The 15,030-nt window shown below is 38.1% G+C and overlaps 1 protein-coding gene across 1 annotated transcript in view; it reads left to right on the forward strand.

Annotated features, from left to right (window-relative positions):
* Nucleotides 1–15,030, forward strand: part of GNAQ (guanine nucleotide binding protein (G protein), q polypeptide) — a 170,032-nt gene that overhangs the window by 86,353 nt on the left and 68,649 nt on the right. Inside the window, exon 2 of the mRNA XM_005868298.2 lies at nt 8,792–8,946. Within this exon, the coding sequence (XP_005868360.1) occupies nt 8,792–8,946 (155 nt within the window). The remainder of the gene's footprint in view (nt 1–8,791; nt 8,947–15,030) is intronic.

The following is a 15,030-nucleotide window of genomic DNA, read 5'->3' on the forward strand; positions in this document are numbered from 1 at the left end:
CACTTTCAGTTCTCCCAAAACACAAGATCTGAAGCTGCGGTGGTCAGGTTTCACATTGGATGCCCCAGAAAGATTACATTCCCTGTGCAGGACTTGGAATCCTGAGACCATCTGGGACACCCTTCATTAAGGAGCCTGCTCTTTTTATTTTTTCTGGCTTTGCTTAAAAATCTACCAAGCTGAACAGGGGAATCATCTTTATCTCTTTTTCCTGTTGTCAAACAAAATAAAACCCCAAACCAGCAGCAGCATGCTCTTCTGGTTAATAAGATTGTAGGAGCACAGACATTGCAAAGGGCTCAATGATTAAGTTTTTCTGAGACGTATTGTCATCAGGAAATGAACCACATGCAAAATATGATCTCAAAAAGGAAGATGATATGAATCCATAAAGCAGGCATTTACCTATGATGGCAGAGTTGGGGGAGAGCCAGTTAATTCATTGTTTCATTTGTGTAAAATCAACCTCTGGTTTGTTGTTGGGAATCTTAGTCTCTAGTCAGTGTTTTTCAAAATGTGATCCACGAGAAGACCAGTCTCATGGACTGATCCGAGCGGGGAAAGCTGCCCTGGTCAAACAAGTTTGAGAAATACAGTGATGTCTCCAACCCCACCGTGTGCTCATGGATTCCTGGCACCATTACCTTATTAAAGGTCCTGAGTTCTGCAGTACAGACATCTATTTAACTTTGCATAGCCATCATTGTCCACATTTATCAGATTTTGATTTTAGAACCCATTTTTCAAATAAGCAGCCATTCAAATCCCAAGTAACTAATGTTCCTCAAATATTCTTTGATGGCAACATACAGGTAGACCTCATTATTTTGGATTTTAATGAATAGGCATATATTTAAAAGAGTCTCCTTTTTCTAATTTCGTTATCACTGTGACTTTGTATAAGTTCTTTGAAAATAAACTTTTTTGTAGCATTTGTTATATATATTTACATATCATATCATCATAATCATGAAGGTAATAAGGAACATTTCAAGCTTTGTATAAGTTCTTTGAAAATAAACTTTTTTGTAGTATTTGTTATATATGTTTACATATTATATTATCATCATAATCATGAAGGTAATAAGGAACATTTCAAAAATAGTGTAAAATTTTATATGGCATCCCAAGATTTCACAGACCTGGGGGCAAGATTCTATGTAATGGAACCATGTAATTACATCAGTTGCAGACCCTTTGGAACTGCTTGCCATTCTGCACCAAGCATTTGACTTTCATGTCATTCATACTGATCATTATGAGATGGCAGACAAACATGAAGACGGAAAATGATAAGCAAAGAACTAAATAGAAGGATATTTTACATGGACAATTATAGTGGTAGGGCCAACAAAGAGATTGAGTTCTTTTAAGGAAAAAGAATATTTTAAACAGAAAAAACAGAGTGTTTCCTTCTCCCAAGAAGGAATCCATTGTATGTTAGAATAAGGAAATCTAGTCGATAGTGAAGTAACGGCAAAGGGAGAAATATATCTTCAGCAAATGTTTTTTGGGAAAGGCAATGTACCTTATAGTTACTAATTGCCTTGCAAATGCCGTAATGGAGATTAAAAATAAAATCTAATGATGAAAGTGAAAATTTAATAGTGGGGTAATAAATATAAACCTAGAATAATATGTGACAGTTTGATAAACTTTCTTACCTAATATTTTGTTACCTGGAACATTTTATTTAACATAAATTCTCTGCTTTATCAGTGTCTAATTCAATATTTTGTTACCTGGAACATTTTAACATAAATTCTCTGCTTTATCAGTGTCTAATTCATTGCCTGACACACTGTAGATAAATATTTATTGAAATAATCAACATGTATTAATGGTAATTTTGAGATAACAAAAATTCATAATTATAATATTGTTTTGGGGGATTTTTACCAACATTTTAATTTTCCTAACAGCCCTACAGCATACTATTTTCCCCATTTTATAGATGAGGAAGCTGAGGTTCAGGAAGGTTGAGTGACCTGCGTAAAGGCACAGGGCTGGCATGTGACAGTTATGATTGAAACCTGGTTTGATCTCAGCTACTGTTCCGTCTTCCTCTTCTCTCCTCTGGTTCTCTGGATTTCTCATTGAGAGATTCAGTGGTCTTCAGGTGAAGAGGGACATGGGCGCTTAGGAAAAGACAATCAGCAGATTCCTGGGTCTGAAGGATTCTAAACACAGGACTTACAGTCTTCATCAGAGACTCCAAAAGGCCGTGTCATGTAGTAATTTGTAATTGTGCTGAGCCAGGGGTTGAACTGTAAGTGTGGAGTGGCTGTTCTGTGGGAATGAATCACTTGCTATGTGAATCCAGCTGTGGTAGCTGCTCAGTGGGACTTGGCTGCTGTTTGTCATTTATGCAGTAATGCTCATTAAACAAACAAAAAAGAACAAACACCAACTGTCCCTCTGTGTATAATGCACCTATGAAGGTCAACTGTTCAAATTGTGATGCAGTCAGAGACGGTGAGGTGGTTTAAGAAAGGACAGTTCTTATCCAAGTTTTCTGTAGGAAAGTTTAAGCTAAAGAATGCTTGCAAATTTGAGGAGCCAGAGGTCCTGTATCCAGTATGACCTCCAGAATGTCACTTCACATTTGAGCAAATTAAGGTTTGAGTGACTTGCCCAAGGTCACAGAAACTAATAGGTGTGTACATCATGGTTTATGTTTTCTGTACTGTTTTCCTTTTCTTTTGCTTTTTAAAAAAATTATTTTAGATTGATTTTTATAGAGAGAGAAAGGGCGAGAGAGAAATATTGATGAGAGAGGTGCCTCGTGCATGCCCCCCACTGGGGATTGAGCCTGAAATCCAGGCATGTGCCCTGTCCAGGATTCGAACTGGTGACCCCTCAGTGCATGATGCCCAACCAACTGAGCCACATCAGCCATAGATTTTTCTTTTGCTTTTTAAATAACTAGTAGCTTTAGGTGTTAGGCTTCTCCTTTAAGTGTTGTGCATGCATTCTGTACTTGAAACCTCTAAGATAAGTGCTGTTATTACCCCCCATTTCACAGATTAGGAAACAGAGGTTTAGAAATGTTAAATAGCTTGCCCAAGGTCATGCTAAATTTGTACAGGGTAGAGGTGGGATTATAACACAGCAATTTGATCCCATATTTTATCCTTTTACTTTGTACTTTCTTTGAGCAGAAGAAGAAAAATAAAAGCCTGGGGTTTTCCCCCTCAGTTTTTTTAGGGGTCTGCATTTTCTCTAGAGTCAAATGCCAAAATGAAAATACTAGTAAGTACCAAGAAAAAAGAATGAGATGTTGTGAGCCTCAGTTGAGAATTAAAAGGGACTCCAACAGTGGTTCAGACTTTTCTAATTTAGAGGTCCTCTGTGTATCGGGCATCCCTTCAGATGGAGCAGGCCTAAGGAGCTGAATGTTTGTGTCTGAGAGCTTCAACAAATGTGGAAGTTACCATTTGCTTTTCTACTTCAGGAGTATAGGAGCTGGAATAGGTGTGACATTCCAGCCTCAAGCCACTATGAGGTGTTAATGAGTTTTTGAAAATCCTTCCAGAGTGACTATAAGATCCTTTTTGTTCCATCTGAAGGCTTGGCCTTCTGTGGGCAGAGTAAGGCCCACTATGGTGGGAACTCAGTTCTTCCTTCCCTTTGCCTAAGCAACCATGGAAACATCAACACGTCTAAGATTTACCTGAATTTCATGACCACCGAATCCCTAAAACAAGACATTACCACATTGGCACATCTTGCGGTTTCCATGTGGTCTTTCCCTAGAATTCTGCCAGTTTCTAAGAGTAGCTACTTAGTTCTCACAGTGTTCCCTCTAAGGCTTGCTCCCAGCTTGCTAAGAATTCTGAAAGCTAGCATTCACCATTAAATATTTTCATCTAGTGTGCTCAATTTTAACAAAATGAAATTGAATTATATTTTGTTTATATGATTCCATTCATAGATGTTTTGCTTTTCTCTGCACAATGTTCAAAATAAAAAGGGTAGTCAATTGTAATTGATTTGCTATTTATAATATTATTAGAAATTACTTCTTTTCATCATAGCTTTTTTATTAGTAATTGTTTAATTTCACATAGTTACTTGTGTTTTTTATTACTATTCACATTTGACATTTGGACAAATAGAAAAGGGTCTAATTTATCTTCTTACTCTAGCATCCTGAAAAACATTCTTTCCACATACAGAATATATTCTACCAAAAAAGTGAAAGGATTGAACTTCCATTGGTGTCATGTATATAGGCAGTTTTAAAATTCTGTATTTTGTAAAATGCTGTCATACTTTAAACAACTTAGAGAACGTCAGTTGAAAGCTCTTACGTAAATACAAATTACAGTTGATTATATTTGAATGTCATTTTCCAAAACAGCAAGGATGGAATGAAGCTTGGGAGGCAGTAAAAATGACTTAGAAATTCTGACCTGGATGAAGGCAACATGGTGATCTTGGTGCTATTGCAGGCGATATACTTTCATGGATGCTGGAGATTGACCTCAGAGTTATCGCTCATAGCTGATCTTGTTCATATTATAGCTTTCACTGTGGAGGTTAATTTGAATTAATAGTCAGCATGAAACTCCTCACTAGACTGTTTTTCCCCCCAGAGTCCAGTGAACCTTTGTCCATCTCTCCCTCCTCCTTGGAAATGTCATGCATTTCCCTCTCCACCTGCCAGACAAACCCTGTCTTCTCTCTGACACCTTGTTTGACCTCCTTTGTCCATGTTGAGTTCTACTTGCTCAGTCCACATGTGGCATTGCTCATGTGCAGACTTAACTATGATTTGCCCTATGTTGTTAGGTACTGTTGGAAATAACGAAGTCTTATTTTAATAAATGATATTATGTGATCCTGGAGAGACAGTGTCATAACCCTTTGGTCCTCTGTGCATTGTAGATGTATTTATTATATATTTATAATTACGTATACAGTTTATGGCTAGATGAGGCTTATAATTTACTCCAGCTGTATCATCTTATGGACGAGAAAAATATGAAGCTATAAAGATGTAAAGTAATTTCTCCCAAGGGTTAGAGCTAGTGTTAGAGATAAAGCCAGGACTGGAAGTTAGATATCCTGATTTCCAGTTTAATATAATTTCTACTTTTCCTTCCTTGCATTCAACAAATGTTTATTGAGTATCTACCAGGTGGCAGGCACTCTGCTAGGCTCTGATACTGCAATGTTGAGCTTGTTTTGGAACTTATACTGTGATCGTGGAGGAAGATGTTAGCAAATATACAAATACGTGTACACCAGCTACTGTTAAGGATTATGTAGTGCTGTGAGAATAGGTAATGGACAGAAAATTTCCTCCATTGTAGGACTTGTAGGACTTGGCATTGTATTTATATGCATCTTTAAATGCTATTAAGTTAGAAAAATATTTGTTTGCTTATTATTCTGTGTTGGGCCCCTCCCCAAAATTAGAGTCATTAAGCTACAGCCCCTTTCTTCAACATATAGTCTACAACAGGGATAAGGCAAGACGTTAACAATTCACACAAAGTAAAATGTAAAAGTCCCATTGTTCAAAGGGTGCAAAGGCCACATTTTGGGTGGAGAGGAGAAAACAGTTTCAACATACCAGACACTTTTCACCATTATGACATAGCCCCAGAACAAAAGCTAAAGAAAGTACAGAAAGGAAGAGGGGAGATATTGCAGATGTGAGAAAAAGCAAGCAAGCTAGACCACGATAGGAAACTACAGACGTTTTCTGGCATGAGAAAATAGTCTCACTTTGCAGGAGCAGGCGCTCAGTGGAAAGTTATAATACACTGTTGAGAATGTTGTCTTTAGTTAATACCCTTACAGTCAACTGAAATTAAGGCTGGACATGCAAGAATTCCCACTTGCTTCTACTCCTGGATCATATAATCCTGTGTTTTGTTTGGTTGCCATCTATATGGATGGTTCCCCCCATGGAGACTACGTCTAATTCCCTGATGCTATATTACCTAGCATCTCAGTGGGGTCCAGTAGACAGTTAATCATAATGGTGAAAAGTGTCTGGTATGTTGAAACTGTTTTCTCTGGCAGAAGCTAACCTCTCTAGAAACAGAAACAAAACTCCTTCCAAATGGCATGGCTGGCCCAGTGTAGTGAGTATCAAATTCATTTTAAATACTGCCTACACTAACCTATGTCACCATGTAGCTATTAGCCAATTCACAGAGGTCTCAACCTTTTATCCCTATGGATAGTATAATAGTTTGTCTAAATATTATCGTAGGAAGGTTCTGGAAATTCCTTATTTTTTAGCATGTGTTAACCAGTGCCCAGCTACCACTTTCTAGGTTCTACGCAGGGCATCGTGTTATTGGTCCAGCTTATTAGAGAAGCAAATGGGAAAGAATCTTTTAGAACAAATGCAACAAATGACTGGCCTCCAATGGGCACAGATATGCTTTATCTTTTCTAGGGTTGCTGAAGTTTAAAATTAGAAATATTTCACAGAAAAATCTACATTTTAGCTTCCCTTGGAAAATTGGAACTTCTGGAAACAGTGAACCTACATTTCCAATGGCAGCAACTGGTTGGAGCTAAATAGCAGCTGCCCTTTTTAATTAGTGTGTGTATTTCCCAGTGTGCCACAGTCCCCATAACTCCCTATTGCATATACCTACCCTGTTGTACTTATTCCCATGGCTTCTTAGCCTTATGAACACTTGTTAATGACTCCTGCTTTGGAGAGACCTTTGTGGGCCTCTTCTCCTCGTTTCCCATAGCAATTCTGAGGCCCAGCCTCATTCCTAGAGCTTCTAATTCAAAAGGTTTGAGGTGGGATAAGAGGATTTGCATTTCTACCAAATCCCCAGGTGCTGCTGCTGGTGTGTGGATCACCTTTGGAGAACCACTGACCCTACAGTATTGTAACACAATACAAAGCCACGTGAGGCTAGTGGGGCAGTATGTTCCCCACCAGGAATAACATTGGGGCCATATGAAGAAGCAGTAAGATTCAAAACCCCGTCTTGAGAGTATATCAGCTTGGAAACCATCCTATATATCCCTGCTTCTTCCCCCAGTGGCCCTCTGAGACCCACTGAATCCCCAGAAAACCCTGGAATGCAGATGTAGTGATGGTGAGTCTAATTTAGGATTATAGCCAGGGTAATCACTATCATATCTCAGGACACAAAGAGCTAGAGCTCGTATTCAGTGAACAAGGGCAGAAAAGCAAGGGTTGAAACTTAACATTCTTACATACCTATTGGGCAGGGTGGGGGAGGCCCCCACTTCCAGTGTTTTATGCTTGGAGGAGGTCTAATTCAGCAGGCCGAAGGCAGAGAAGATGGGTCTAGCACAGACAAACAAATGCTCCAAAGCCATGTGGAGCACCGCATTGTGGATTCATTGGGTCACCAGTGATGATTGTTTTCAAAGAGTTAATCTTGTGAGGGACTATGATTGAGGTGGGTGCACCTGGAGTGGGACTCAGGAACAGGACTCCAGGCTGGCAGGACCGCTGGAGGGATAACAAGGCAGATGGCCTGGATAGGGATTAGGTACAGAAAGCAACTACAGGGATCTGTTTTCTAAGAGTGACGTCCCATGTGGAACTGGACTTCTCCATTACTGGATCTGACTATCAAGGTCAGAGCAGAACTAGCAAGAAAGGTGGTTTCTTCAGTCCTTAGCATGTTGGGCTTCTTAAAACTCGATTAAAGTTAAGATTAGTCTAATGACATGGGGCTCTTTTCACATATGGGCAGAGAAAGAAGGTAAAGGTTGGGAGCTAGATAGGACCTGACATGATTTAAATTTATTACTGTTCTATCTACTTAATAACTCTATGAAATGAATAACTAGGTCATCATGTGCCCATGATAGCCACTCACTAACCTAGTTCAGAAGTTTGTATTTTTGTACAAAATCAAGACTGAATAAATTACCAGTCATCTGCCTTCAGCTTCCAAGGTAATTAGTTATTTTATTTGTTTATTTAAATATTTATGTATATATAATTTGCATACGTATTACCTCCATGAAACCTATTCTAATTGGGATTGTTCAGCAATGGTATATTCCTGTTAATTTGGGGAGTGACCATATAATATTTTTATTTTAATCTTATGAAAAAAATCTTTGAAATCTCCTTACCTATTTCTTGCTTAATGTTGTATAATGAAATAACAAAGTCCTTTTTCTTTGTTGAAAAATTGAATAGGGTCCTCAATCTGATAACATAGGTAAAGCAGATATGAAATAAATGTTTTCGAATAAATGTTTTAGAAGTTGGGGTATGTGGGAATGGAAAGAGAATGGTTTCTGTTTTTCAAATTAAGTCATTGCTGTTAACTGTTGTTCTAGTGGTTTTATACTCTGTAAATTAGGGAAACTAGTCCTGAATAGTTGAGGAGTCTGGTTGAGTTTCTGCTCAGATGTAAATGTAACACCCATGGGCTGGGGTATTATGTGTTTGATTATAATAAACTATAGAGGAGATAATTCCCTTTTTCCCTTTAATGATATTACTTGCGTTTGGAATATGATTATCACCTAAAACCAGTCGTGTGTGTCGCATGACATCCTCATCATTCTGATGAGATCCTAGCACACTGCTTTCCTCTAGTCATCTCTAAGGAGCCTCAAGGTTTACTCTACAGGGAGAGATTTAGGACTGGGCAATCTCAGAAAAAAAAAAAAAGCAGCAGCATTACTTTATTATAAACCATTTTGAAAACCAGTATATGAAGGAAAACCTCAGTGTACTCAATGTAACATGTGAACCAAAGGCAATGTTCAATGATGGAAAGGAGACTAAAACTGCTGTTTTGTTTTTTTAAAACAGGCTCATGCACAATTAGTTCGAGAAGTTGATGTGGAGAAGGTGTCTGCTTTTGAGAATCCCTACGTAGATGCAATAAAGAGTTTATGGAATGATCCTGGAATCCAGGAATGCTATGATAGACGACGAGAATATCAATTATCTGACTCTACCAAATAGTGAGTATTCACCCAGGATTTCTCTTTACTTTCACGTGCAGGTGCTCCACAATGATAACTTCTGTGTTCTGTGCTTTGTGTAGAGTGTCTCATTAAACTTGTGACCAACTTATAAGGAACTGGCATGAGAGTTAGGGAAAGTGTTTCTTTTACTATTTTCTGTTTGAAAAATCAACCGAAGACTCTAGGAATCTGAGTTCACCAACCCATCGCTTCCCCAAAATTGCAAACCAGTGATTCTCAAACACAAACTCCATTGTAGTTTGAAATCTTATAATATTTGTAATTTCAAATACAAATTTATAATCTTATTTATGTGCTAGAAAACACTGACACACAGTAAGAACTGCAAACGAGTACGTTTGAATATGGCTTCTAAAGCATCTGACTCCCTAGTTCCCAGGTTCCAGACACAGAACCTTGACTGATTTCTTGGAGCCAAAATTATGTTGATGGATAGGTTTATCTCTGCATGAAAATTGCATGTGAGTCTAATTTTGCATGCATGCCAAAGTTATTTTGTGAGCTGTCAATCAAAATCATGTGTCCTGGGAGAGATTTGCATCCTAGAGAGATTTGTGAGTTCTCTAGATGAAATCTGGCCTAACTGAAAGAAAGTCAAGACTTGGCCATCATTGGATTAATGTAATCAATGCAGTCAGCAATCTAGATAATCAGGCGCCTGAAAAATGGATTTTTGGGTGGTATTTAGCCAGATTTCTGTCTACATTAATTACGTGAACCAGCATTTGCCTCTTGTGTTGGTGCTGGGCAGACAGAAGAATGAGTGGAAAATATGCAGCTGCCTCAGGTCAGTTTATATGATGAAATGGGGAAAATAAGGAGCCTGTAGGCTGATTGGCTCACTCAGTAGTGCATAGGGGATCCAAGAGCTAGTCAGCTTTGTTTTTTCTATAAAGTTGGTCAAGCTTTTACCCTACTTCCAGGCATTTGTATAAGATAAGTTATGATTCAGGTAAGCCACAGAAATGTTGCCTGGTCAAAATAGTTCTGGTATTCTTAAAGTAAATTTGAATTACACAATTCTGGAATGGGGCATAGAATGCTCATGAGCACTGAATGTGTCAATCATATTTTATCCATATTAACTCCCTCGTGTGCTTCTGAAATGTGTGCTTTACCCATTCCTTATTTTCTTTTTCCTTCTTCACTTCACTCTTCCTATCCCGTCTTTCTCTCTGCCTTCTAACTGCCTGCTTTCCCTCATCTGTCTCCCTCGCTCTCTCCTTCTTTTCCTCCCTCTTTTGCTTTCTCCTGAGCTCCTACCGTAAAAGAGTCTGAGCACAGAGATGAAAAAGATGCATTCAGCCCTTGTTTGTTCCAAATTCTGCCCCCTCAACCTTTGACCAGCTGTCTTTCTTTACTTCCTGCCCCCTCTTGTCCTTCTGTTTCCTCTGCCATTTCAAATTGCATCCATCTCCCCAGGTTGTTGTTGTGTTTTGTCCCTTGTTCTCTGTTCCTGTTCATTGTGTTTTCTCCTCTCTGTGTATTTACCCCTCCGCCCTCATTATTGATTCTCCTATAACTCCCACTTTGTGATGTCTCTCCGAGCCCTTACTAATGAATAAGTCCTCCATCACGAAGGTATATTTTTATGAAGAAATCTTCCATCTCTCATCATTTCTCACCCTTTTTACTTTTATTCTTCTCCTCTTCCTCTGTTCTGTCCTTTACCTGTCACATATCTGTTCACCCTTTAGAAAGTCTTACTATTTGGGGCATCAGAACACCAATGTCTGATTAAGTATGTGCTTACCAGGGTTAGGGCTTCCTGTTAGCAAACTGTTTTACCTCCTTCTTCTGAGCTAGGCCATCTGAGTAGAATGCAGAACTGATGTCATGCACTGGTTTGCCCATCATTGGTGAAGGCAGTGTTCATCACAGTATAGGACACAGACACCTTCCATTATAAAGTCATATTCTTCCTCCTGCCACCAAAAGCCATCAGTGTGGCATCACTGAGGGATCTTCAGTTCCCCATCAACTCTTAATAGCTTTCATTCCAATGGATATTAATTTAGTAGTTCCATTAGCATTTGTGAAAGAATGATTGTCTACTTTGTCAGTTGGTCTACATTGGCATTCTTCTGTGAAGTAAAAGGTCTTCTCTTCAAATGGTGCTCTTTGATTATCCTGAAATTCATTTTCTACTGAAAGGTATATGTTTCAATCCTTTGTGTTACACTAATTTGTTACATGGACTAAATGGAGTGAGGAACCTTTTTTCTGCCAAGGGCCATTTGGATATTTATAACATCATGTGAGGGCCATACAAAATGACCAAACTTAAAAATTAGCTTGCTATATTTGGTCAAATATTTAATTAATTCACCCCAAATGCCTTGACAGGGCCAGACCAAATGATTTCATGGGCCTTATATAGCAGACGTTCCCCACTCCTGCACTATGCCATCTGTCTTAACATTTTGTACATATCTCTTTTGTGTCTGTTATCATGTTTACTAAGGTCTCTTTCCTTCCCTCAGTGCCTATCAGTAACTTCACATGTTTGACCTTCACAAATGACTGTTCTATGAAATAATAGATGGTTACTTTTCCACTATTTCGATGACCATGATGTAGGTAGGCACTGTCTTTCCATAGCCACTCTACTAGTAAATGAACTAAGAAGTTTAAGAGCTGAAGGCATTCAATTCAAGTCTTTTTGTCTTGATGTTTTTGAAGGTCTGGAATCTGGAAGCTCTATTATCAAAAACAACGGCAGCTACTACTTGCTGAACACTTATTATATGTTAGATTCTGTGCTAAGTCATTTACATGCATTATTTCATTTAATCCTCAAAGCCACCCAAAGTGGTAGATATTTCTTATCATCCCCATCAAACAGAGGAAGAAAACTGGTCTCAGAGAGGTTGAGTAACTTGTTCAAGGTCACACAATTAGTAAGTGATAGGAGTAGGAATCGAATTTAGATTTGTTGCCTCTAAACACCACGTTTTTAAGTACTGTGAAATATAGCCTCACAGAGGATGGATAGATGGATGGGAGATAGATAGATAGATAGATAGATAGATAGATAGATAGATAGAGATGTCTATGATTAGATAACTCATTTACCATGAACGGTACAAATTATTTATTCATTTTTATCAATGTTACCTATAGGTAATCTTATAAGTATAAAGTCAAGGAAAATTATATAGAATTTTTTGAAAAAAGACCTAATAAGGTTGTGATTATCATCCAGAAAACTTAGCCATGTTTAACAGGGCATCAATTATTCATACAACATGGATGATGTTCTGAGTCACAGATAATTTCAAAATATTATTTCTTTATTTTAGCCTATACTCTTAATCACTCCCCTCTGCACTCCATACAATAACTTTTTGCTGAAGTCAAAATAAAGCCAGTAAGAAGGACACAATGAAATGATATGAGCTTCCCTTTTTCTACTTTGATTAGCCAAGTTGCTGATCATAACAGGCAATCAGATGGCTCAAAGGACAGGCAGCACTGGTAGAAACAAGGAGATGAGAAATTCCAGATGATGGATAATCAGTTTGGGATAAGTTGGCTTTCATTTGGTGCATTCTTCCAATTCTCTTTGAAGCAAGAATAAAAGCATTCTAAAATGCTGAAGAGTTTTCACAAATTCTTTTTTTAAATTATTATTGATAAAAAAGCTTGAGGGCTCTGAATAGCTTTAGATAAAGAGTGCAATAAACAGATGGCTGTAGGTTTACTTTTTTTTCTGGGGTTTACCACCTGCTTTAATATACTGAGACATCGGGTCAAATGAGTTCACTGCCTACAGTACCAAAAGCTCCCTGACATTAGCCAAAGAACACAAACTTCAATCACATTGGCATATAGTGAGAAAAGTCCTTATTCTGCAGGCTTTTGGCAAAAGACTACTCAGTCTGTGTACAGCTTATGAAATCAAATCATTCCTAATCTCACTTTACTGAAGTCCCCCCAAGGAGTTGAGTAGATCAGACATCTTCTTTTAAAAATTTTTTAAAAATTTTTTTCAATTACAGTTTACATTCAATATTATTTTATTTGTTTTAGGTGTACAGTATAGTGGTTGGACAATCATATACTTTACAGAGTGCTCCCCCTGAAATTTCAAGTACCCAACTGGCACCATGCATAGATATTAGAATATTATTGACTATATTCCCTATGCTGCACTTTACATCCCCATGAGTATTTTGTAACTACCAATCTTTACTACTTAGTCTTTTCACTTTTTTCACCCAGTCCTCCATCCCCCTTTTCTCTGGCAACCATCAGTCTGTTCTCTGTATCTATGGGTCAGATCAGTCACCTTCTTGAAATTTCCACATGCTCTGGAGCCCATAAATCCAACATACATAAATAAATTGGCTTTGGGACATAAGTCAGCATTGGAGTTTACTTCCAACTACATGCTTAGATTTTTAACTTAATTTTTTTAAATTCACAAATAATGTGAATATTAAATTTAAATGAAAAAGTAATTTCAGAGATAGGTTAGCACATCCACCAGATTTAGGGCCAAATCCTTCTTGAAGAGGTATCTTGCTAAAATGTTCCTGAAAGATGAACCATATACTTCAACTCCAGGGTACTAGTATGTTGGCTGTCTCTTGCAGCCATCCTGACTTTGCTCTCGATCTGATGATAAAAAAGAAGTGTAAGCCTACTTCAGGCTTTTGGAGGTAGACAACTATATGGTGAAAACATTGAGTCCAGGTCCAGTGGTTGAATTCCCTGTCATCTCTGGGCCATTGACTTGCCTCAGAAATAGGTGTCTGATCTACTAAACTCCATGGAGAGGACTTAAGTAAAGCGAGATTAGAAAATAGAAATGATTTGATTTTGTAAGGTGTACACCAACAGAGTAGTCTTTTGCCAAAAGCCTGAAATCTGACATCTGAAAATTCATTTCTAAATTCAGAAGGCCTTTGAGTCCATGGCAGTGGGCTGCCTGAGAAACCATTATCTTGTGCAGGCAGGTGAAACCCTGGCCCCCAAATTTACCTGGAAATGTAATGGACAGAGAAATCATTCTCTGCGTGGTTAAACAACTAAAACTGTTATCTTAACTCAGAAGTGGGCAATGATCTTGAATATGTTTGCTCTTTTCTAAAGAGTGACAATAATAGCATGGCATTATCTTTTTTTTTTTCACTTAAGTGACATATTTATTTTATTTTTGTTTTTGTTTTGTTATCTAATGAGCCAAAACCCCTGTATTTGTCTTCCACAGTGAACTCAGATGATTCTAAGGTCTTAATTATTCCTTTTTCAGAAAGCTTGGAGCTGTTAGAGATGGTAAGATACAGCTGAGATATGCTTAGCCGCTTTCTAACCTTCATAATAGAGCCTAGTTGGGAAAGGGCTTGCATTGGCACCTGTGTGCCCATCCATTCTCTCTGCCTAAAGGGCACAGTGGGTATGGGAGACACACTTCACTTTGTCAGTTTGCTGCTTGCTCACATTTTGGCAGTTGCACCTTCAGTAGTTTGACTTCTTCCATATCTTCCATACATTCCTTTCCATTGTCTACTCAGGATGACTTTGTATCCAGCAGAAACCAGGGTGCTGTTACTATGGAATAGGGATTGGCAAACCCGAAGCTCAAATTCAACCTGCTGTGGGTTTTTATAAGTAAAGTTTTATTGGAACACAGCCAAGCTCATTTATTTCTGTATTGTGTATTGTCTATAGCTGGGTTTGCACCCAACAGAAGAGTTGAATAGTTGCTTAATGGCCCACAAAGCCTAAAATATTTACTGTCTGATTTAAAAAATTGTGAGCTCTCTCCTAAAGAAGATTGAATGTTAAAGGGCAACTAGTACTATGCTTCTTCTTCAATCATTTAGATAGAACCTGGCTTAGGACTCATGTTCTGAGTTAACTCAGAGATAAGTTTCAGAATACTGAGAGAATGGGTGGCCTGCATTTCTTCGGCAATACTCCCTAAATATTGCTTTGCACAACAAAACTTTTGATAGGAAGTGAATATCAGAAAGCTCTAGAGCAGTGGTTTTCAACCTTGGCTGCACATTAGAATCACCTGGGAATCTTTTTAAAATCCTGATTTCTGGGCCT

This window comes from Myotis brandtii, unplaced genomic scaffold (genome assembly GCF_000412655.1).
Source record: "Myotis brandtii unplaced genomic scaffold, ASM41265v1 scaffold266, whole genome shotgun sequence".
In the NCBI taxonomy this organism is placed as follows: Eukaryota; Metazoa; Chordata; class Mammalia; order Chiroptera; family Vespertilionidae; genus Myotis; species Myotis brandtii.